At 42.6% G+C, this 23,410-nt stretch overlaps 1 protein-coding gene across 1 annotated transcript; it reads right to left on the bottom strand.

Moving 5' to 3' along the window:
- Window positions 1-1,466: 1,466 nt before the first annotated feature.
- LOC310764576 (BPI fold-containing family B member 4-like) lies at window positions 1,467-22,653 on the bottom strand. The gene is made up of 16 exons (XM_083618827.1): window positions 22,644-22,653; window positions 17,198-17,463; window positions 15,332-15,518; window positions 14,537-14,641; window positions 12,570-12,716; window positions 11,127-11,187; window positions 10,115-10,178; window positions 9,540-9,631; window positions 8,382-8,549; window positions 5,830-5,871; window positions 5,081-5,236; window positions 3,816-3,883; window positions 3,607-3,649; window positions 3,008-3,071; window positions 2,801-2,877; window positions 1,467-2,175 (listed from the first exon to the last, which is right to left on the bottom strand). Exons 2-16 carry the CDS (start codon window positions 17,436-17,438, stop codon window positions 2,152-2,154), a joined length of 1,539 nt encoding a protein of 512 aa, XP_083474953.1. The 5' UTR covers window positions 17,439-17,463; window positions 22,644-22,653; the 3' UTR covers window positions 1,467-2,151.
- Between the last annotated feature and the right edge of the window lie 757 nt (window positions 22,654-23,410).

The following is a 23,410-nucleotide window of genomic DNA, read 5'->3' as shown; positions in this document are numbered from 1 at the left end:
CACTTGCATAAATCTACACATTCTCCTGGTGTCTTTGAAGCCCAGTTTTCCCCACCACAGAGCAGGAGGGCTAAAGCCAGGTCTGCCCAGGTGGTCATCACAGCTGGGAGAGTGAGAAATTGAGTCAGAGTCAAGGAAGACACAATAGCGGGGGAAAGGCCACAGGGTTCCTTCCTGCTGTGTGCCTGACACTCCTCATCTCTCCAGCAGACCTGCCCTGTTATGTTTGCTGCATAATAGATGAACCAGACTTTCTATCTGGGAGTGGCAGTGAGCAGCCACCATCTCCCCCATCTGTGTAGCAGAAGGGCATCATGTCAACACAGGAACTGTGCGGAAAGGTGCCTGGCATGCTTAATAAGGGAAGAAAGCGACTGTGCTCTGGGCAGCTCAGCATGACTTGCCAGAGGGAGAATTGCAGGACCTTTCAGGAGCATAATGGTCAGGTATAACAGCACTCTGGGTTAAGAGCTGTTGGCCACAGGAGAAAACCTGCATTTGGTTGGGTGCAATCACAGAAGTGAAGGGAGAGACATGAGTGATATAGTGGCTGTGGCAAAGACTCTCCTCCCTGGAAGAGAGGGGAGTGGTTGTGGGCGGGAGCCCGAGCTCCGCCCCTAGCAGGGGGCGTTAGCCCCCTGCCTCCCCCACTCACCTGGCTGGCGCCCACGCCCATCGGCAGGCACCCAACCAGGTGCCTCCGAGGGGGCGTTTACAGCAGCCTAAATGCTGCGGCGCCAGCCCCTCCTCGGCCTCACTCTCCGTCGTCCCGTCGCGAGTCACCCACCCTCCACTCCCTTTGAGCTCAGGGTCTTAGTTTTTCCTTGGCCTTGCTATGGACCTTAGGTTGGTCGCCCTGGTTGTCCGGGGGGCCTGGTAGGATTTTTTCCATTTGGCATTAGGCTTTTTGGTTTTTTCGCCTACCTCGTAGCAATCGTCACAACTTTCGTGGTATTGGTGGGTAGGTTAGGCATTGGAATAATGTGGTGTGGTGTGTCGAAGGGCTAGGTGTGGCCATCGCCTATGCCTTCAATTTTGGGTATTCCGTTAAAGGAATCTGGCGGTCGTGTATTCTGTCCGATGCCTGCTTGGCGGGAGGCCATGGCACGACCCTCGGTGACATCAGGGGAGAGCCTATAGTTGGATTAGCATCAACAGGCTCCACCTACTGGTGAATAAACCCCCCTTATTTTAGACATCCAATGCCTAAGCCAATACCTTTTCACTGCTGTAATCAATAAAGTTGTGGCCTTTTCTTGCCCATTAACCTTATATCACGTGTCCTTGTGTATTCATTCCACATTGTGGGGGTTGGGTCCTCGAACCACAACAAGACCTGCAGGAAGAGGCTGGAGGAGCCTTGGCCTACCAAAATCTGTATAGATCATCGGTAGTCAACCTTTTTATACCTACTGCCCACTAATGCATCTTTCTTGGTGGAAGGAGGATTCAGCTTGTGCTGTAGAACCCCTTACCGCCCACCTAGAATCCACTAGTAGGTGGTATGGACCAGGTTGACAACCCCTTGTATAGATGGAAAGGAGGACTGTGGACAGAACTTATTTCCAAATTTAAGCTTCCAATCACAGTGAACAATTCAAATAAACAAAACCTTTAAATATTATGCAGCTTTACTGGCTACTGGGAAGTTGTTCCTTTAATGAGCGGAGCCCAAAGTGTATTTCTGAGTACTGCCAATCCCTATTGCATCATTTTGGGTTAATGACCTTTTTTGTACACTGCCCACCTGGCTTTTTTAAAAGGTACCATAAAAAGCCTCTAGTAGAAGATGAAGCAGGGAACTAACTATATCATGTGTCAGGGTATGACTTCTGTACTGCAGGGTGTTGGATTGGATTGAACCCATTGGGTTCCTCCCAACTCTACAATTCTATAATTCTTGCATATTGGTGTCCCTCCTACCAAGAGATGAAGACACACTTAGAGGGTCATGTGAGCCCTTTATTACAGGATATACAAGAAATGCGGTACCTACAACAAACTGAATTAACAGCCATCACAATTTCAGTTTGGCAGCTGAAATATGATAAATCCCAGAGCATTAGAACATATAATCCAATCAGTTTGAAGTGAACATTTGATGAACTCTTTTAACATTCTGCCTCTTCAAGGTGCTGCTAATTTGACTGGTCACATTGAAATCACTACACCATCCTAAGAAGAGAGAAGTTATAGGTGTTTAAATTATTCCTTTGAGATAACAGTATTTATTTCAATAACAGATGGAAGTACCCAGCCCAGCGCACTACCTTAAGGAGGAAACAGATAATGAAACACAGGCAACTCCACTCAGTGGGAGCCCCTCAATGGTACGTTCCCATGGGCCTTCCCAACCTAAGGACCTAGCTCTTTTGCCTCCCTCCAACTCACAGGTTGAACCCCCAATAACATCCCATCCCATCCCTTCCACATTGTAGAAGTGCAGAATTGGTTGAGGACCCTTTGAGTCAGAACAGCTAGCTCCTCAATGCAGACCTTGCCAGCCTACCTAAGGCCTCAGGTGGGCCTAGCGCTTTCCTAAGACAGCACCTTTCAGAGCTTAGCCAGCAGGATTAGTGGATGCTGCTCTTTGCCTGACCTTGTTTTGGTGCTCCCACTTCCCTTGGAAATCCAAGCAGGACAAATACAATATACACGTGGAACCAAATAATTGGATCTAAACAAGAAACTAGGTCCCCTTCCTCCACAGTGTCCATCTTGCAATGCCAAGGTGGTGCTAGAAGGATGGCAGCCTTCCATTGATGGGCATTTGCTATAAGGTTCTGTGTCTTTGCTGTACCTGGAAAAGGGCAGTGTTGACTTTGGTCCACTTGACATTTAGCATGGAAGGCAAGGTAATTCCTCTCCTGAGCATGCCTAGAACAGAGAACAGCCAATGGATCTGCCTTCATGGTCATTACTTAGCTGAGCAGCCCCTCATGAAATGTTAGCTCCCATTCCCTCAGCTGAAGCCCTCCGTATTCTGTGAAACAGCTGCCTGGCTTACCATTCATGGCTGGTAGGAAGCTGTTTGTATGAAGGTTGTTGATGTACTCATGGAGCTTCTGGGCCTGGAATATAGGACATTCTTTCAGTAGAATCATAGACAGGCCTGAGTCCCACATTTAGTACATATTTTAAAACCATATATATCCACCACATGTACTATTAAACTTTTTTAAAGGATTGGGCTGTCTTTTAAGGACTATAATAAAAGTGGACTCAAGTGATCTATTGAAATCCATGCACAGACAGCTTCATCAGGAAGCTTTTCACATAATCCATTAATCACCCATTTGCCTGGTGGCTAGGGTGTATTCAGCTTTCATTCTCAGATGCCAAACCACAGAGCTGTACCTAAGCCAGGTAGATAAGTTTGTACAGAATGCATGGAACAAGAACACATGAAAGCAAAGATACACTTGGAGTAGAGAGAGCTTTACCTCCTCCTAGAGTGTCTGGCTATAAAACATGCAGTCAATATCCTCAACCCTCTTGGATCAGGTTGTGGATTGAAGGCTCATGCTTTACAGCACACCCTATTGTTTCATGCAAAATGGATTGATTTGCCTGTGGCATATTTCAGGCCTTGAAGAGAAGACTTACATTGGTAGAACCAACAGATGAGGATGCCTGAACACCATCAAAGCTACAAGGAAACAAAGCAATCAGATTAGGGGGTGGGATGCAAGCCATGACTCTCCACAGCAGTGGTTTTCAACCAGTGTGCCAGGGTTGTATTCCTTATTTCTACTAGCTGCTCACAATCTCTCACTACTACCTGAAAACAAATCCAGTAAGAAAAATACCCATACCTCTCTTGTGACAAAAAGATTAACAGTTTGCCATTAGAAGCTGAGAGCTTTGCATTGAAGATGATGACCTGCAACAACAACAAAAATATGTATCATTGCAAATGGCTGAACTGGCACAGCCTCAATTACAGTCGTAACTGTTTTTTTTAAAAAGGTGTTGTGGCATCTTAAGAGCTAACATTTATTATGGCACCACAGACTAGCGTCTACTTCATCAGATGTAAACCTAATGCCATAATATATGTATTAAATTGTGGAACCTAGACTAGCACAGCAAATACTACCTCTCTAGAAAGTCTTAGCTTTGTTGTTATTGCTGTTCTGTTTGTTGTAGTTTGTGCCATGGGGGGGGGGGACAAGAAACTGCTGGGAGTTGCATGTATACATGCATGGATTATAGCACACTCCCTCCCCCTTTTCTATTTCTTTATTCTTATTTGTAAAAGACACTGTTAATTTACTCTGGCTGCATAGGGAACACCATTCATTTCTACATACATCAAGTGACATACAACACAAGACCATCCTGTTATGAGTGAACTGTTTCAAAGAAATAAACATATCTGAAGGCAGCCCTGTATCATGAAGTTTTAATGTCTGATATTTCATTATGTTTTTAATATTCTGTTGGAAGCCACCCAGATTGGGTGGGGTATAAGTATATTATTATTATTATTATTATTATTATTATTATTATTATTATTATTATTTTCTATTCTGTTCAACAGGAATTGGCCATTGCTTTGTCAGTGAAAATCTGGCTAGGATAATCTGACAAGTTTGCATTTACTCTATGGGGGCATGTGTATGAATCTTGTGTGTATAAGGGAGGGTTAGTTGAGGTGAACTTGGCCATTGGCAGAATATAATTAGTGTACCGTGGCCAATGTGCTGTGCAATTCTTGTTTTTTTTCTGCATTTTGTAAAGTTTATTTAGGAACATAAGAAGAGCCTGATGGATCGGATCAATGGCTCATCAAGTCCAGCATCCTGTTCTCACAGTGGCCAATCAGATACCATGCAGTATTTATTGGTTTAAACTGCTCCTGGAATCTTTTGATCAGAGATTGGGAACCTGCGGCTCTCCAATTGCTGTTTGACTCCCACCTCTCATCAGCATGGCCAATAGACAGAGGTTGTTGGAGTTGTGGCCAGTCAACATCTGAAAGGCCCAGGTTCCTATCTCTGCTTTTGATGAAGGGGAGAACTTTTTTAGATAAATAAATAAAATGAAGGTCATGCAGGTGTTTTGCTTCAATACTCACAACTTCCCACTGCAGGACAGACTGACCACATACAAACACATCAGAGAAAAGAGGCTGTTTCACCACAACACTCTGGCTGTCTATGGAAATGAGTGGGAAATTTGAGCCTCTTATCTTTACCACCAAAGGTTGTGGAGCAGGGAAACGCTCAGAAATCTGCAAGAGAAGGCAAGGTGTCATGAGCTTCTGGTATTTGTGTGTGGCTGCCAGTTCTACAGACCTTCCTTCCCATTAGGACAAGACACAATTTCCAGAGCTATTATCCTAAAGGATGGTCTCATGAGACAATGAGATTTAGAATGCAGACACTGTGTTCAGGTTCTGCTACCAAAAGAGCTTTTAATGCAAATATATATTCAGCAGATTCCAAGCTTAATAAGCATATAAGATTCTAATACTTAGGCAAGCATATCAGTGCATCTAGGCAGCTAATTAGTTAGACTTTGTATGCAACAACAGTGATTGCCTGCTGACTCTATTCATGCAAATTTGTATGAAGCACTTATTTTTTAAGCAAGCAAACTTTGGGTTGAATGGCTTAGTTATGTCCTGTGCTGCGTAAGCGGGCAATCCTATGCATGTCTTCTCAGAAGAAAGCCTCACTGAGTTCAATGGAGCTTTCTGTCAGGGGACTGCAGCCTTAATGACTCACAGTGTATCTTTAATAGATGCACACATATAAGGAGAAGATCAGGTGCTTGATTTGAATGGCCTATTGCCAGAGGAGCATAAAAAGAAAACGCACTAACCTTTGTAATTGCACTTGCCAAGTCAGTTGTCACGAGTTGTTTCTGTTGATAAAGGGAATAGTAAAGTGAATCAGCTTTGGATATCTCTAATTAATTTCTGAAACACTCTCATTCAGGGCTAGCAGGCCAATAGGAGAAATCAAAAAGGCCACCCACCAACAGCAGCTTGAGCCCACTCTTCCCTTCTCCCATGTTAGAACCATTCACTCTGTCTCTCTTCCTCTCTCCTTTCACGTTGCCTTACTCTGCATACAAAAAGGGCTTACATAGGTAGTTGGAACCAAATAACTCCAATATGAGCTAACACACCACTTTGGAGGCTGGATTGGAAACAGCAGAAGGGACACTGTGTTGCCTTGCTTTAAAGCTGAGACAAGGAACCCTGACAAGAGAGTTTGGCTTTTGTGTTGTGCTGTGTGAAAAGGACTTCATTTCTTGCAGGGCAGCACAGAAAAGCTCCCACCTCCCCTTACTCTCTGTTTCTCCTCTCTCCCAGCCCCTTGCATTGGTCTGTCTTCCGCCTCTTGGGCCTTGATCTTTCTGCTTCCTCCTGCTGCTTAACCTCTCTCTCTCTCTCTCTCTCTCTCTCTCTCTCTCTCTCTCTCTCTCTCCTGTCTCCAAGAGACCCAACCCTTAACCTTTTTCTCCCCCACCTAACCTCTAGCCTCATCTTTTCTTTACCTGTCCCACTGCTTCAATTCTGAGTGTTTTCTCTCTGTGCAAGCATGCTCTTCCTATTGGGAGCTCTGGCTCCACTTAACACTAGCTCTACCTGCTGTTAGTTGCCTTGCCCTCTGCTCTGTCCTTTGCCCCACTGGCTTCAGTGGTCATCAGCTGCTGTCTGTTTCCAAGCACAATTTGTTTTGGGGGTTTGTTTTGTTTTGCCTGATTGTCATGGGTTCTAGGAATCCATTGTCGAGGAGACTTGCTGGAACAATCAGGATTTTCCTACTTCATACATTTTTTGATAAGCCTGGCACTAAACTTCATGCACAAAGCATAGGGAGAAGCAATCTCCCTCTCTCAAACAAGATGAAAGGTGTGTGCAAAGGCAAAGAGAAGGAGAACCATCTGATTATGAAAGATGAGGGCAGGAATAAGGGACATTGCAAGACATATGTTCAAAGTGACCACAGAAACAATATTACTTCCTTAACAAGACAGTCCGTTTCAGAGGGAGAAGCCAGGAAGCAGAAAGCTAATTAGGGGCAATCAGTGATAGGACAGGGGATGAGGAGCAAACCATTTCCATTCATCATGTTATTTTTAGAGAAAGTGTGCTTGAAAATGTTCTGGTGAAATTATAATAGAAGGAAGGAGATGCACAGCCAATTATGCATCCTCTAGATTGAGGATGACCTTTTATGTTCTATGAGGCTACGCTGTTCTAGAAATAGAAGCAATCCTCAAAACCAGGAAATGTCCAGTCATCCTGCCCTAAATCTATCAAGGATAACCTTGGAACAGTCCTCTATAGCAGGGGAGCTGGTGGTCCTTCAGATGTTGTTGCACTCCAGCTCCTATCAGCCCCATCCAGCATGGCCAACCGTCAAGGACGATGGGCAATATAGCCCAGCAACATCTGGAGGACCATAGGTCCCCCACCTCTACTATAATATAGATTTTGTAGCTACTGTTCCATTGTTTGGGTGGTTGCTTGCTGCAGTTTCATATCTCCCTGAAGCTTTTCTTAGTGTTAGCTGTAAGCTTTGCATGAGGCTTTTAAATGATGGAGGAAGAACATAATCAAAGCAATTGCTGGAAACAAGCTTGTAATGAAAGTATTTCTCTGGTGCAAACTGGGTTCATTAGCAGAAATTAGCAGTAAAATGCTGGTGAATTTTCAGAAAGTATATATGTATATATATATATGCTGCAAATAGCTACAGAAATGTCATAAACTGAATTTGACTGGAAAAATGAGAAATCAAGAGAAGCCAAAAATGACAGATTCAACCATCCCTACCTAGCTCTACACAAGTGCAAGTAATGGAGATGGGCTTGCACATTTTTCTCTTGGGCAACAGCTTAATCTACAGAAATTAGCTGTTAAATAGTTATCTCTAGGTTGATAAAAGCTTTGCCTAGTGTTTCTGTACAGTAAGCTACTGTTAAAAGCACAGCCACAGAGGCCAGTGAAAAAAATATCAACCCTTGGTAAAGAACAGATTCTAGAATGGAAAGGGGCGCTTTTCATGAGAAAGTCAATGGATCCATCAGAGGATGGGGGAGGGGCATAAGAGAGGTAAAGGGAGAAAGGGGAACAAGAACATAAGAGACTTGCTGACTGATCAGAGCAAATCCTCTTTTCTACAGCAGCCAAACAGATGCCCACAAGCAAGATATGAATCCATCTCCTGTTGTTGCTCTCCATACTGCTCCTAAAATGTGGAATCACTGGTATGGGGAGTGGAGTTGCAAGGGCTCACAGGTGCACATGTATGGCTAAGAGTAGATCATTTGGGCAACATTTCGTCTACAGCCACAAAATGTGTAGCCACCAACACTGTGTCATATAGAAGCATGGAAACCCAAAGTTATGGTCACTTTACCCCTGCTCCTTTGGTAAGGTTGGCACTGCAGCCTCCAGTCAGGGCACCAATCCCAATGCTGATGAAATCCTTGCTCAGAGTCAAGTGGAAGTTAGTGCCAGACTGTGGAGTCGCTTGGAAAAGTGTGATGCTGGGTGGACTTCCCGGCAGAGAAACCTGAAATGTAGCCTGGTGGGAGATCCAAGGGGGAAATGCAGGACATATTTGTTAATCCTTTAAAGAGAGTAAATCAGCCTTCAGGCTGCTATTTCTCCTACCCAACTGTTTGCAGGAACTCTCCTTGCTGGTTTGAGAATCTTGTATTTCAAAAACTCAGTTTATCCCCTTATCCACAATCAACCACTGCACTCTGCAGAAGAGGGTCTCCTGCAGATAACTTCAGGATTCTGCAGGAATCAGGACTTCAGCATGCTGGTTTTCCCTCCTGTTACATATTAGACAGACCCCATCTGTTATCATTTGAGGACCTACTGAAGACCTTCCTCTTTCAGCAAGCCTTTTAAGTGGAGATCTTGTCCCAGTCCCCATCTGTATTGGAACTATTTTTAAACTATTTTTACATGTGGAATTGTCTTTAAATGTTTTAAGATCACAACTGTTTCATTTGTGTTTGATTGTATATTTTATTGCTTTATCCCACCCTGGGATCTTGTGGGGAAGGATGGGGAAGGAAAATACAGAACTACAGAAATAAAACCAACACTCTAACCCCTCAGTCAAGTTCTGTGCTCTTTAGTCATACAGATGTCATTAGACTTAAGGCCATGGACCCAGGTGGGGAGTTTTGCCTAAGGCTGGGCTGATTATCCTCTCACCCAATACACACACACATTCTCTGCCTCTCCCTCTTGTCTACCTTTCCCCTCAACCTACTAGCATTCTTTGTGTTAGGAATTTCTGGTGTTGGGTCATGCAATTCTGCTCCCCCCACATATCCTGAAATGGTACCTTCCCAAGAGAGCTGTGTCATGTGCTTCTTCTTATAAAGGCAGATCTTGAGAAATAAAACAGGAACAGCAGCAGAAAGGCATACCACAACTACATCTACGCCTGACTTCCATTGTCACAATCACAAGGCAAGAAAAGAGGTTATAGATATGGGGATTAGCCAGAATTTCATAACGCAACCTGTTCTCCAAAGCCAAGAATAATACTTGCCTGATAAGGAATCAGGAAATACCTATCATTTACTTTAGGGGAACCTATTAGATCATAATGGATGGTCCCAAATGTTCCAACAGGAACTGCAGCTGCAGAGAAATACAAAGAGATTGTTGAATCACGTGCAAAACCCATGAAAGAGCATGCGGCGATTGGGACCTGAGCCACCTCTTTCATGCTGCTCCTTTAAATTGTAAGGTTAAAACAGACTTGAAAAGTACATTCAGTTCAACCATTTGCCTCGAGCCTTAAAAATAGGGCAGGCTATCAGACAAGGGCAATTGCTGCTTATGATGCTCAATGAGTTAATTGGCAGTAATTCCTGGGACCAGATAGGTGTCCCCTGAATACAGACCACTTCCATTGATGGATTGACTTAATAAAACCATGGAGAATCACTGTGAGATAACCATACCTAATTTAGGGCATAGAACGCTTGGAGAGTTACCAGCTGATTTCTTATCTTCTGTTTCCGAACAAGGTTATCTGTTAGCCTCTGCTAGGCTGTTCCACAAAGTCTCCCCGGCAGAAGCAAAGATGGTTGGAAAAAGAGGATGTAATCAGCAACTTACAAGCCAGTGTACTCAGAAGTGACACATTAAGGATGTCAGCCACCAATCGGATGCAGTGACGGATCTGTAAAACAGAGTGAATGCAGAGCACACAATAAAAAAAATCCTTCCAGTAGCACCTTGGTTTGTTATTGGTATGAGCTTTCATGTGCATGCACACTTCTTCAGATATCAGAGCACACAGTAAAGAATCAAACACACAAAGTCAGGAAGAGAATAATTTGGAATGGAAAGGACTGTTACCAAGAGACTTCTTTAAGAATCATGTAAAATGCATATTTTGGTATAGAACTACACAATGAATTAGCTATCCTAGGAATTTCTTATGGAATTTCTGAATTTCACTCAGATCAGGGCTGAATACCTGCAGACACTTCTAGGCCATAGCAATTTTTGGGTGGGATTCAATCACATACCAGCAAATCCAGGTTGCACAATCATAGCTGAACAGGAGGTTTTGCACAACAACCCCACTTCCCCCAAAACATTGGACTTTTTGCAAGAAGGAAAGTGATGGGGAAATACAATGTGAAATGTGAGATAACACTTGCTTTGACACAGCATTGTCTAGCCTCCCCACAAACAAATAGCAACAAATGCTCCTTAAATAGTCAAGGTCATCTAATCTCCCTGCAGACAAATCAGGATCCAAATGTCCTATGTGTTTGTGACACAGAAATTTCTGTGTGTATCCTGTAATAGTAAACCCAAAGCAAGGGAGACACACTTTTGTCCCCAAATAGAGAAAATGTAGTGCTGGAGAACTTTGTCAATGTTAATCTACTGTGAGTTGCATGCTCTTGATAGGGAAGAAACTCTTGTGGTTCATGTGAACCTGCATAATTCACATTTCTCAAACCAATATGCAAACTTAAAGACAGCTAATTTACACCAAATTTCATGATGCAGTTCTCCAACAAAAAAATGGGTACAAAGATACGTTATTTCAAGGGGAATTGAGCACAAAAACATATATATTCGTGAAAACAATGTACATAGTTGCCCAGCTTACCACATCAATCAAAATTGTCCAGACCACAGATTGCATGTTGTTCTCATCTGGTCCAGCCACACTGAGCAAAAGGAATTATTGAAATCACTGATTATAAGGATCAATTATAAGCATGTAGAAATTTCAGTATTCCTATTGCTTTGCAATTCTTATCTCACATTCTAAAACTTAAACCTAGGTTGGTTGCAAAACAGGAATACAGATATAAAGGAAGAACATGAAAAAGTTAGAGAATATATGCGGCTGGCAAATGGCTGGGTGTATTCTACACGTCCAAACACTGAAAAATAATTTTAACTTCAGTCTTTGGAAGAGGCCTGATGGTCTTCAAGTTACACATGCAGAAACCCACGACTGAAGACAAAATGCCTGTTTGACAGCAAATTAGCAAGGTTGCAGAATATAATTAGGTTGCAGCCAAAAATGTTGCCAAAAAGTTCAATCAGATTTTATCATTATCAAAATTGCTGCATTTTTGCCATTATTCTTCACTTTGGGTTAGACTCATGGGACAATCCAACAGAGACAGGTGCATTTAAAATCTAGACTGAAACTTATCTGTTTAACCCAGAAAAATGGCACTAACAGCAAGAGCTGAGCCAGCTATTTATTTTGTTAACGGAAAAATCCGAGGGCTCCCTTGGACAAAAACAAAGACACCAACCAGGATAACTTGGAGCAAAATAGCTGCCTGTAGGCTTGGCCTTTATTGAACTGTTGCAACAGGGTGCCCCCTTACTTGCAGGAGAGAGGAAGGACACAGAAAAAATGGTGTGCAAGGTCTAATAAAGACTTTTGAAACTCCCATCCTGTAGATCAAGCCCACCCCCAGAAACATCATGCATACATCACAGAAAGGAGGGGTTGAGGGATGAGTTATGGTGGTAACCTGAGTGTCCTGTCACCTGGCTGGTTCCCCCTTTCCCCCTCCCCATGAGTACTTTCCAGGTGACAGAGGGGAGTTTGCAGCTTCCTGCCCCCAGAGGGAAGAGCTGATTATTGTCCTTTGTTCCAGTCTGTGCTGAATCCACTCCCATATGCAAGTTCTTTGTGATCTTGATGGTCTTCTGTCTGGGACCATCAGGGTTGGCATAGCAACTGGGCAGGGCTCCTGTGGACGTGCTGGTATGATCAAGGGATTATGGCTGCCCTGTATCAAACCTTCCCCATTTTGTAGTCCTTCCTTCATGGAGTAAAATAAAAGTGGAATAGTGCAAATCTGACGTATGGTTGATTTTCTATGAATTTATAACAGAAGCGCAGCGTATGTAGTGTGTGAGTGTGAGTGTGTGTGAAGTTTGTACAAACTGAATGATTGGGGGGGGGGGTTTCCTGCTCCAATTTCTACTCTTTAGTTTTATCTCAGATTTGTATTTGAGATGTATCCTTCTCTGCTCATGACCTTCTTCAGTTACCAGGATATGAATTATCTTCCCCACTCACCTCTTTTGCTGTTTGACTTTAATATCGTTGATAAAGATCCTTGAAGCTTCAATGATGAATATCTGATTCTTGGAAGAATCCCAGAGTAGTTTGGATACAACATCAATCTTGACTTTCACTTCAGAACTGAAGATACCACTCTTGGTGCTAAACACCAAGGAAAAGCAATTTTTCTCTTTTTTTACAAGGGCCCAGAATGTTGGCAGAACAACAATTCTTAATGACTGCATCTGCATTCCTATGAAAGCCATCACCATTCAGTTGTGTTAATAATATTCTTGTTCTTCAGAATTTTATTTCAAAGAAATTCCCAATGTAATCAGATTTGAGTTAGAGCCAAGACTATAGACAGTAAGGATTAACATATTATAGTTCTGGTCTCTGTCATTTTATCATGTTTTAACCAGAATTCTGTTCTGTTCCATCTCTGCACTTACATGAATTTATTATTATTATTATTATTATTATTATTATTATTATTATTATTAATTTAAATCATTTCAAAGTATATATTGAAATGTGCATTTTCTCTCAAAGTATGTATGCAAAACACTTACTTTATCTAAAAGATTAGCCTTTAAATGTGTATTTTGATGAGAAACTACGTCACATTACATTGGTACCTTGGGTTACATACACTTCAGGTTACATACGCTTCAGGTTACACACTCCACCAAGCCAGAAATAGTGCTTCAGGTTAAGAACTTTGCTTCAGGATAAGAACAGAAATCGGGCTCTGGCGGCGTGGCGGCAGCAGGAGGCCCATTAGCTAAAGTGGTGCTTCAGGTTAAGAACAGTTTCAGGTTAAGAACAGACCTCCGGAACGAATTAAGTACTTAACCCGAGGTACCACTGTATTTGGAAAAGTGCAAAATGTGCTGGACAACTATTTTATTGTCTTCAAAAATAGACCTACTTCTCCAAATGCACCTAACAAATCAAAAATAAAACAATAAAAACCAAAACAACCCACAAATTTAATCCCAACACATGATCAGAATTTAAACATAAAATTTCCAGCAAACGTAACATCTCCAACTTCATTTTAAAAGACCCAGCAACATAAAACTAAGTCTGTTAAGACTTAGAACCAATGCACATGTTCATTCAAGAAGTACTGATCACATTCTGCATAGGAATTCACAGAGAATAATCATCCCTATGGACAATTCATTTGCCCTCTAAAACATATTAAACAGTGGTAACCAGCCATTTCACGGGGGTAGCCCATTTTTATATCATACCCTGCAACCTTAAGCACATTTGCCAGAGAGTAAGTCCCCTTCAGCAAAGTGCAATTTACTTTTCAATAAAGATACTTTGTCTTGCGCGGCTAATGAGCCAACTTACAAACTATTTGGTTGATGCTTGAAAGGCAGGACTAGAACCAATGGCTGGAAATTCCAAGGGAGCAGATTTTGGTGAAGCCTCATGTGTAACTTTCTAATTGTAAGACCTGTTCACCTGTCAAACTGAATTCCTTGGGAGGTGGTGGGCCCTTCATCTTCGCTGATGCTTTTAAATCAGAGGCTGGGTGGTCATCAGGGATGCTCTAGTAGTTGTGTCATGCATTGCATACCCCATATAAAGCGGGGGGTTGGAGTAGATGACCAGTAAGGCCACTTGCAACTCCATAATTTTATTAAACATTTTTGAACATTTATCTTGGGATGAACATTTGTTCAGAAACTTCAACTGACATCAGGGCACAATAGTACACATTATGGATGGAAAAGAGCTACTGGGCACAGGTGACACTGGGGCTCTTTGACTTCCTATTGCCAAGGTTTAGGCAAGATTTCTCTTGACATCAGCCACAGTGTAACTTCATGAAAGAGTATCTATGGAGATTGGAAGTCTTATCCAACTTCTGCCTGTGCTGTTTTGCAGCTCAAGCCAACTGTTAGAAATGGAAAAGTGTGTTTGGTGCTCTTCTGGCTGTCAGCCCCATCTTTTTGGACACTTACCTTTCACCTTTAATGGAAATTTCAACTGGAAGGGAAAGGTGGACCTTGTCACCAGATGAAAACTTCATCAAAGTTGGAAGAATTGTAATTTTTGTAATGGCCAAGCTGAAAAAAGCAGGGAGAGTATTGAGAAGAGACAGTCAAGCAGGTCTTTTACTGCAGTCTCTCCTCCCCCAAGCAGACTTCTGGTGAGAACTGAATAGTAATGAAAGAATCATTTGATTCCTTACCAGACTGAAAGACAATCAACGACCCATTGTTGTGTCTAGCAACCACCTTCATCTGTAGCTAGCTTTCTTGTAAATATAGGTCTGGGGGGGGAGGTGCCTTGGTACCCCTTGTCTAAAGCAAAGATGATGTTGCTTCCAGATAATCTGTTTATTTATCCTAATTTGTTGGTGGGTAGATAAGACAATGTTGGCTATTTATTGAGCATCCATTTTGATTGGTTTGCAGGGAGGTTAGGTGACATTGCATCAGGCAAATATTCTGTCCCATGGTGCATTGCTCTAGAGCAGGTCTGGAAAACCTGCAGCCCTCCAGATGTTGCCAGACTACAGCGCCTATCATCCCTGACCATTGACCACAATGGCTGGGACTGATGGGAACTGGAATCCGAAAACATCTGGTGGGCCACAGGTTTCCCACCCCTATTGTAGGGGCATCTGAATATTTAAAAAAAGGCTTTGAGGGTGGAGCATAGCCTATAATCCAACATCTGTAAAGATACTGCCCTGGTCTGGGCTATGCATGCCACTCATGATGACAGCTGTCTGAAGAAAGTGATATACTTACTGCGTTATACTTTGTATCACTTTGAGCATCTCTGTTTCGTCAGCCTTGTTTCTCAAGCTTCCAGTCAGCTTTGTATCTTCTCTGCCTTTTAAGAGCTCACTTACATCTTTGATTGTCTTCGGCAGTGAGTTTGTTATGTCCAGTGGCAGCAGTTGCTTGATCACCTCTGACAGTAAGCCTTGTATATCTGAAAGTGGGAGGTGGTACACTGACTTCTTCACAAACCAGCTTTAAGGGAGTTAGAGAACACGGAAGGTCACAAAATTCAAGGGCTGGGGTATCACAATGATCCATCACAGTTAAATAACCTGACAAATTCCCAGAGAAAAGGCTGACCATGATTTAAGGCATCTATTACTTTATGATAAATAGAGAATCTTTGCAAAGCAGGGAGATAAAGTGGGAAGAGGGGAACTTTTGTACACGATGTTATCTCTTCTGCTTGTAAATGCTGGATTCAACCACAAACTTTTAAATTGAAAGAGAAGGTCTGCTGTTGTTGTTTTCTTGACCTGAGCAGGGCTCCTAGCACTGGGGTGGGGGGAAGGCTTGTGACTATTGATGCCGTGTTTCAGGGATCCAGAATAACCTGTGAAACCACCTGATGTTTAGGAAAATAGCAACAAAGGAAGTCTTATCACCTTCATCTTCTGCTTATGGACACCCAGAGGCCCATTTGACTGGCCACCATTTGTAGCAGAATGCTAGATAAAATGAATACCTGGTCCAATCCAGAAAGACAATTTGCATGTTTTGATCATTAAATAAACACTCACCTTCTGCAAGAGGGAGCCTTAAATCAGGAATGGGGAACCTTTCTCAGCCTGAGGGCTGAATTATTGAGGTTATTGATATTGTGCATACGGAAGCAAATTGGATAAAAAAACCTTGCTCTTCTTTGAAATAAAAATTCCCCAGTCCAAAAATATGGTTCAAAGGCCTTACTTACAGAATGTAACTCCAGAAAAACTTAAAACAACAAAGTTACATTCAAATAGTTGCATAATATCATTTGCTAATTCCAGCACAGGTAAAATATTTTAGAATTAAAAACCTCTTTCATACAGAGCTAAAAATCAAAGCTCTGCCTCTCCTCTAAACAGCCTCCATTAGCCTGAGGCTGTTTTCCTGGAAAGAGATTAGCAACATTCTCCTCAGCAGTTTCAGAACAAAGACTTGCTCCAACAAAAATGGAGCTCTACAAATTAGCATACGCATAGATTTATAACAGTATACTTTTCATGTGGTTGAAGTTAAACACTTTGTGACTGACCCAGCAGAGAAACAGCCTCACTTAATGATCAACTGTTAGTCTCTCTACTCAGCTCCAATTTAGCTTCAGTGGAAATTTCCATGCCATGCATGCATACAGACACACCACAAGAGTTATTTTCCATTTTAATGTGCATTAAACAATTATACTTAACATGCATTCCCTTCTGGGCCAGCTTCCAAGGTCCATATACCAGCATCGGGTGGAAAGGTAAAGGTGGGCAGAGCAATGAATGAATTTTTAAAAATCTTTGTGCAGCTAGCGTCATTTCTGCACACTAACATACCCCATCTCTATCCTCCATCCTACATCAGAATTCAAGGAAACATTCCAGGCTGAACAAAGCAGGACCCTAGGGGTGGCCTAGGAGAGTTATAAGGGCCAGGCAGAGGGCTGCATTCGGCCCACAGGACTGAGGTTCCCAGTCCCTGCTTGAAATGGGAGTTTAGGTGACAGAGGGAAGAAACATCAAAGAGAATAACTGCAAAAGCAATGCCATATCCCTGTTTTCACTCAGTATTTCTGATGGAAGAGTTTATTTCTGGCAGTTAGGGCAGTGTATGCAATAGTAATATGCCATGCTGGTTACTTACAGTCATTGAATGCAGTGTCACTGATGCCTGCAGTGATGGAGGCATAGACCGCTCTGTTTGCAAATGAGCCGACTTGACTCCTCGCGGTTCTGATTAGTCTCACTGTTTTACTAGCTGGTAAATAGCTTCCATTTCCAAACAGATACTCTCCTCCTCCTTCCCCAACAGTTGGGTCAACTATACTGGCTCTGGTTTTGCAGTAAAAGAAGATCAGAACCACATTCCAAAGGCTTTGCATCATTGCCCCTGACACATGGGGAAAGCACCTTTGCAAAGAAAGAAACGGTGATCAAATAATAATATACTTTCCATATCTTAGATTCCCAAGAAATACCCGTTGCTCAGTCCCTGCTCCTGCCAACCTAGCAGTTCGAAAGCACGTCAAAGTGCAAGTAGATAAATAGGTATCACTCCGGCGGGAAGGTAAATGGCGTTTCCGTGCGCTGCTCTGGTTCACCAGAAGCGGCTTAGTCATGCTGGCCAGCTCCCTCGGCCAATAAAGCGAGATGAGCGCCACAACCCCAGAGTCGGCCACAACTGGACCTAATGGTCAGGGGTCCCTTTACCTTTACCTTTAGTTCCCCCAAAGAGTCCTGGGAACTGTAGTTTTCCCATCACAATGCTGCAGTTCCCAGCAACATTAACATGTACTACAGTTATGTGACAATGAGCATCCCAATTTGCTTGTAGGATATCTACATGTCTTCCCTTTGTTTGTCCCATGTCATTTTTCAATGCATTTCCCTGTCGCATTGCCAACTGCAAAAAGACAGATTATTCTCAAAAGTGGATTTGTTGTGATAGGATGGGGCAATAGAACCATTTATTCCACTTTAAGTGCAAATGCCAAAGGTACAGTATGTTTTTGAATCCCTCCAGCAAAATACTGTCAGTCTGGATGCAAAAAAATAACGTTTTACAAGTTCGTGTTATGTTCCAGTCTAGTTTCCCTTGCTGTGCTTTCTTGTGTCAGTGGTCCGTATCACTGCCTGAATTTTCTAGGAGCCAACGCACAACCTAAACACTCCTAAATGGCTTCCTCATCCCTCTCCATTTCTTTTTTTCTTCTTCTCCCTGCTTTCCTAGACTTGACCTTTTAGACCTCGTCGTTTCCCTCACCTATTTCTCCTCCACTGTGGAAGTTTATTCCCTGCTCTTTACCCGCCTCCAGAGACACCCTGTGTGTCTCTCAGATCTCAGTGTGAATATTACGGCACACCTACACCCATGTGGATTCTGAGGAGAAATTCAGTCTTGTTAGTCATACCACCTATGCATATTTCCCACCACTGAATTAAATGCAAAGAAGCAAGACTGTACAAAATGAAAGCTCAGTTGTAGCACACAGCAATAACGATAACAATAACAGTAATAATTTTATTATTTATACCCCAGCCACTCTGGGCAGTTTCCAACATATCTAAAATAATAATAAAAACATCAGCCCCTAAAAACTTCCATAAATAGGGCTGCCTTCAGATGTGTTCTAAAAGTCAGATAGTTGTTTCTTTCCTTGACATCTGAAGAGAGGGCGTTCCACAGGGAGAGCACCACTACCTTAAACATGTTCTATGGCAGTAGTTTTAACATCTGGGACCCACCTTTAGCCCAAACACGCATTTGGAGACCTACTTCATAACTTTTAATTGTCAAATAATTCTGTGTACATTGTGGCAGCCTTTGGCTATGTGCAATAAAACTGACTGAGACTGACTTTGTACCAAATCTTTGTGTGGTGGCCATATTGGTGTTGCAACTCATCTGTGGTTAGGCTGCTGTAACAGAGTTAGTAAGTCCTGACTCACCAGTTCAAGACCAATATTTTAAAGGACAGATGTCAGCTTCCACATTGTTCTCTGTTTTTTTTGGATAGAAAAAACACCAACCAGAGTATTCACATTCTTAATAAATTTTCTTCTAAATGCCCAGTCCCCAAATAGTCTGTTTTGGTTTTGTTCTTACCGAAAGTGGATGACGTGGCAGGTAGCTTTTACCTAGTAAAGAGTTTCCAGCAACGGCTTCTCAAACTGGCTCCATCCTCTGCTCTCACTGTTAAATACTAATTGAATAATATCTTAATGAAGGGGTTGTGCACTAAGATGATTGTTTGTGGGAAGCAGACCTATGTTCCTGCCAACCTTCCAAGGTAAATAATTGGGTAAAATACAATATTCTGACTGTGAGCAGTAGGTGTTATGTTTGGCTACAGACTTTGAGCCAATTTGGTTATTCATTTCTCTTGAACTCTGATGTTGATAAGCAACGCAGTGGGCATTAAAAGAGGCAGGAACAGTGGATGCAGACCACCCAACTTTCTTAATATTTGTTCTTTGCAGATGTCACATATTGAGAATCAAATGGAACTTGGTTGCATGAAGAGCACTCTCCATCAAAAACTGCCCCCCCCCGCAGCATTCCCCATGAAAACCTGCTCTTTGCCACTGTTCTGATTCAGCATTAAAGAGTGGGTTTTCCTGGGGAAAGTGGGGGTGGGGTGGGGTTGGAGCTCTCAGACATGGACTGGGAAAGTATGGATACCTGTGCCTAGAACACATGGGGCTAAAGGTAAATGTGGATGAGCCCTAAGTCTCATCACTGCCATTGCTTGAGAGACTTGCTAGATTTTGCTAGTATGAACCATGTGCAATGATGACTGGATTGGTTCTGCAGGAGTCCAAGGTGGCATACGTGTGGTTCCTAGGAGATCACCTGTCTAGGCACTGACCAGATCCAGACCTGTTTAGCTTCGGACTGTGAATAGAGACTGGAACAATGATATTATGAATTTCCTGCAGCCAGTGGCTGCCTATGATCCTGATTTAACACTGCTGCATAGAACCAGGAGCTCAGAGAGGGTCCAGGTGAAACTTTTGCCATTACAGTGAGTATAGAAATCCGCTCCTTAGTCCTGTTGAGCTTATTGCTGGATTCACACACAGTTCTCCATCTCCTCATGGACAAGCTGGTAGCAGACCAGCCTGGAGTACGCCATTTGTCAGCACTGTTGGGATCAGTAGAATGAAAATAGCCCCTACTTGAGTAGCCTTTTCAGACAGAGGCCCTAACATGTCCATTGAAAAAATCAGCCTTAAAAGACAGCAACCCTTTAAAAACACAATAGATCCAGTTGTAGGTCTCAAATCACCAGCAGATATTTCAAGAAAGATTCAAATAGACTAAACCTATCCTACATCCCTAACTAGATAGTATAATGGAGATCCATAATTACGTGATTGCTGTTCTCTAAGTTTTAGCAACAAGCAACCACAGCAAGTGGCCAAGAAGATGTTGCTGAAGGAGTCAGGCCTTTCCTTGAGAGCTGCTTTCATGATGAAAATCCCAAAGTTCCACCACCAAAAAAAGCTTGTTGTACCCATTAAGTGAAATTCATTTTGTATTTCTGTTCTTCTGTTCTTGTGCTTCCAGAAGAGCTGCGCTTCACAAAAGCTTTAACCTTGATTTCAAAATGACAAAACTGAGCTTGTTTATCACCTGCTATTCATTGCTAACTAATTATTGGCTCTTATTATGAGGGCTGCCATCTCTAAACCCCCTTAGTTAAAGGAGGGATGCTATTCATTTAAAGCATCAGACCATGCAAGAAATGGAAAAACATGGGCTGAGAGGGGGATGTGCTTGCCAGACATCAGGACGGTCCCTCTCAAAGTGAGATTATATATATATAGACACACACATACCACATTTCATATCTGTCTCCATGTAAGCATATGCAAACACACAAGGTATGGAAACAGAGCAGCAGGAAAGAAATTGCTCTAGGGGAAGATTTTCAAAGGCATCAAGAGTAGAGAGGGGATTAGGCAACGCAAAATATGTCACAGAGATTTCGCCTCCCATTTTTGGTCTTTGAAAAAGAAATGTCCCCTGTCTTCACTAAAGGGACGATCAGAAACTCTTTTTATCATAACAGGAAGAACCACAGCAAATACTTGAAAGAGATTGTGGAAGGTAGTTTCAGCATGAGGCCAAGCTAACTCATAAATGGCGTCACACACATATCTCCAAGACTGAAGGAGATGCAGGGCAGGGAAAGGAATGATGTGCCTGCCTGCCTGTATAGAGCTGCTGAGGTCAGAGCAAGGTGGGGACATTTTCAAGTGGTATGATATGGCTCTAAATATATAATGCAGATGGCACCTACGTCTGCAGGTCAGAGGCATCTGCTGCTATTCTGAGGACGTAACGGTGGAATTGCTTGTCCATTATTTCTGAGGAGATACAGGTGCCTTTAGACATTGTCCTAGCACCAAGGGAGCTATTTGTGAACAAGCAGCTCCTGAGCATGTTTAAATTTACAGATAGAATATGCCAATGACCCGGCTGTATGGGCCTTTCTTACTTGAAGCAGTGCCCAGTTCCATGGCTGGGTCATTTAGAAGTTTGCCTAGACACACAGGTGCTGAATGCTAGTCAAGGGTGATTGCATTTGGAGACCAACACGTTCTGTTGCTACTGTGTGTGTGTGTGTGTGTGTGTGTGTGTGTGTGTGTGTGTAGGGGGGAGAGAGAGGAAACCAAGTGATTTCAGCTTGGAAGGTCTGCTTGACTATGGTGAAGTTGTAAGAAACAGCAGCTGTGCAAGTAAACAGAACACTAGGAAGGGGCAGTGGGTTGCATTATGATGAGGTGGTTACCATGGTATTTCAAAGTAGTCAATGAGGTGAAACACAATGAGGACCAGAAAGAAGCCACTCACACTTTTGGGCAGATGGGTTTTTCAAGCATACCCTATGATATTCCACAGCAGTCGATGAAACGTTATCGTACCACAAGCAAGCGCATTCAACGTCTGTCCTGTGGAATATAAGTGATACATCCTCACTACCTGCGTCTACAAAGGGGCACAGGTGGGGCAAAGATGTGATTCCACATAGACCTGAGCTTCTGTGCCTTCACCCGTTCCATACATGGGAGAATTTCTACAAATCCAACTTCCCCCACAAAAATTCAGTGCTATCGAATGAGAAGCTGCATGTGCCAAATGTTTCTTTTCCCTAAGACTATTCTTATAAGTGATGGGTGTCTTGTCAGGAGACCTATTCCATGGGTTTGACCAAACATACAATTCGTCTTTTGAACTTCTTATCATGGAAACATTAACCCTTCCATCTCACAACCTGCTTGCAAACTATCCGTTGAGAGAAAACAACAAGGAATGGAGCACTTCTTAACTGCTCTGCTTTTTAAACACTGCTTTGCTAAAGCACGTAATACTGAGCCACCATAAAGACAGGCTGAATCACGATTCACTCAAAAATTCATTTTTCTTTCCACACTCCCTTTAAAATCTGCATTTGTAATCTCATGTAGAGCCTTGATTTCTTTTGTGGCCTCCAGGCTCTGCAGAAATTCTAGTAATTAACAATAATAATGAATATTTAGCAACCAGCAAATGAATGAATATTTAGTAATTAGCAAATGCCTACCTAAAAGGTGTTGTTGTGCATTGAGGAAATGTGGCCAACAGTTTGTTGATCCTCTGCATTTATTACCAACAAGCAAATCACAGATTACAGCAAGTGCATTTAAAAATGGTAATGTAGACATCAGTGATGATGCCCTGCTTGGTGCTTTAATTAGGCTGCCTGCCTTACATGGGGAAAAGGACCTGGTTATTTTTCAAGAACAGAACACTTTAGGCTGATGGAATGTTTAAATTTTGGGGAAATACCAACCTATTGTTTATTGTTGCTTAAAGCCCTTCTGAATGAACTGAAGGAAAAACGATTCCTGTAGTTAGGGAGGTTCTTAGTTATCGTGGTTCAAGTTGTTGTGGTTCAAGACTGGGCCTTTCCCATTTTTATTTGGAAATGCGTTTGTAAATGCAAACTGTGCTCAGAGGATGCTGAGAATTCCAAATCTTTCCTCTAGCTAGTTTGTTATAGGGAAGTCGTATGGCAGTTCCTTGCAATTTGCTTATCTATAAGCAAGTTCAGACAAAGGGTTGGGCTAGTCTAGAGTCCAGTTTCTAAACCATGGCTAACCAGGCTCTTTCGGGAAGCTTAATCTGAATCATCCAGAGATGTACAGTGGTTAAAAACATGCATGGAAAATATCTGTGTAACCGGGGGGGGGGGGGGCGCGAGCGTGAAGCCTCTGATTCACAAAGATAGGCCACAGGCGCCACACTGTGGTAGGAGGAGAGCACAGGCGTTTTTGGGAACAAAACTGTTCTTCAGAATTATTCTATATG

The sequence above is a fragment of the Podarcis filfolensis genome (genome assembly GCF_964270895.1).
Source record: "Podarcis filfolensis genome assembly, chromosome: 6".
NCBI classification, from domain to species: domain Eukaryota; kingdom Metazoa; phylum Chordata; class Lepidosauria; order Squamata; family Lacertidae; genus Podarcis; species Podarcis filfolensis.
Note: the sequence above shows the minus strand (reverse complement) of the source record. Positions and strands in the feature narration are given on the sequence as shown.

Coding starts and splice junctions, on each gene's coding strand:
- LOC310764576 (XM_083618827.1), bottom strand. CDS start 17,438: ATGATGCAAAGCCTTTGGAATGTGGTTCTGATCTTCTTTTACTGCAAA. Junction 15,519..17,197: donor TGACACTGCATTCAATGACT/GTAAGTAACCAG, acceptor TCCCACTTTCAG/ATATACAAGGCTTACTGTCA. Junction 9,632..10,114: donor ACTTCTGAGTACACTGGCTT/GTAAGTTGCTGA, acceptor ATTTCTCTGCAG/CTGCAGTTCCTGTTGGAACA.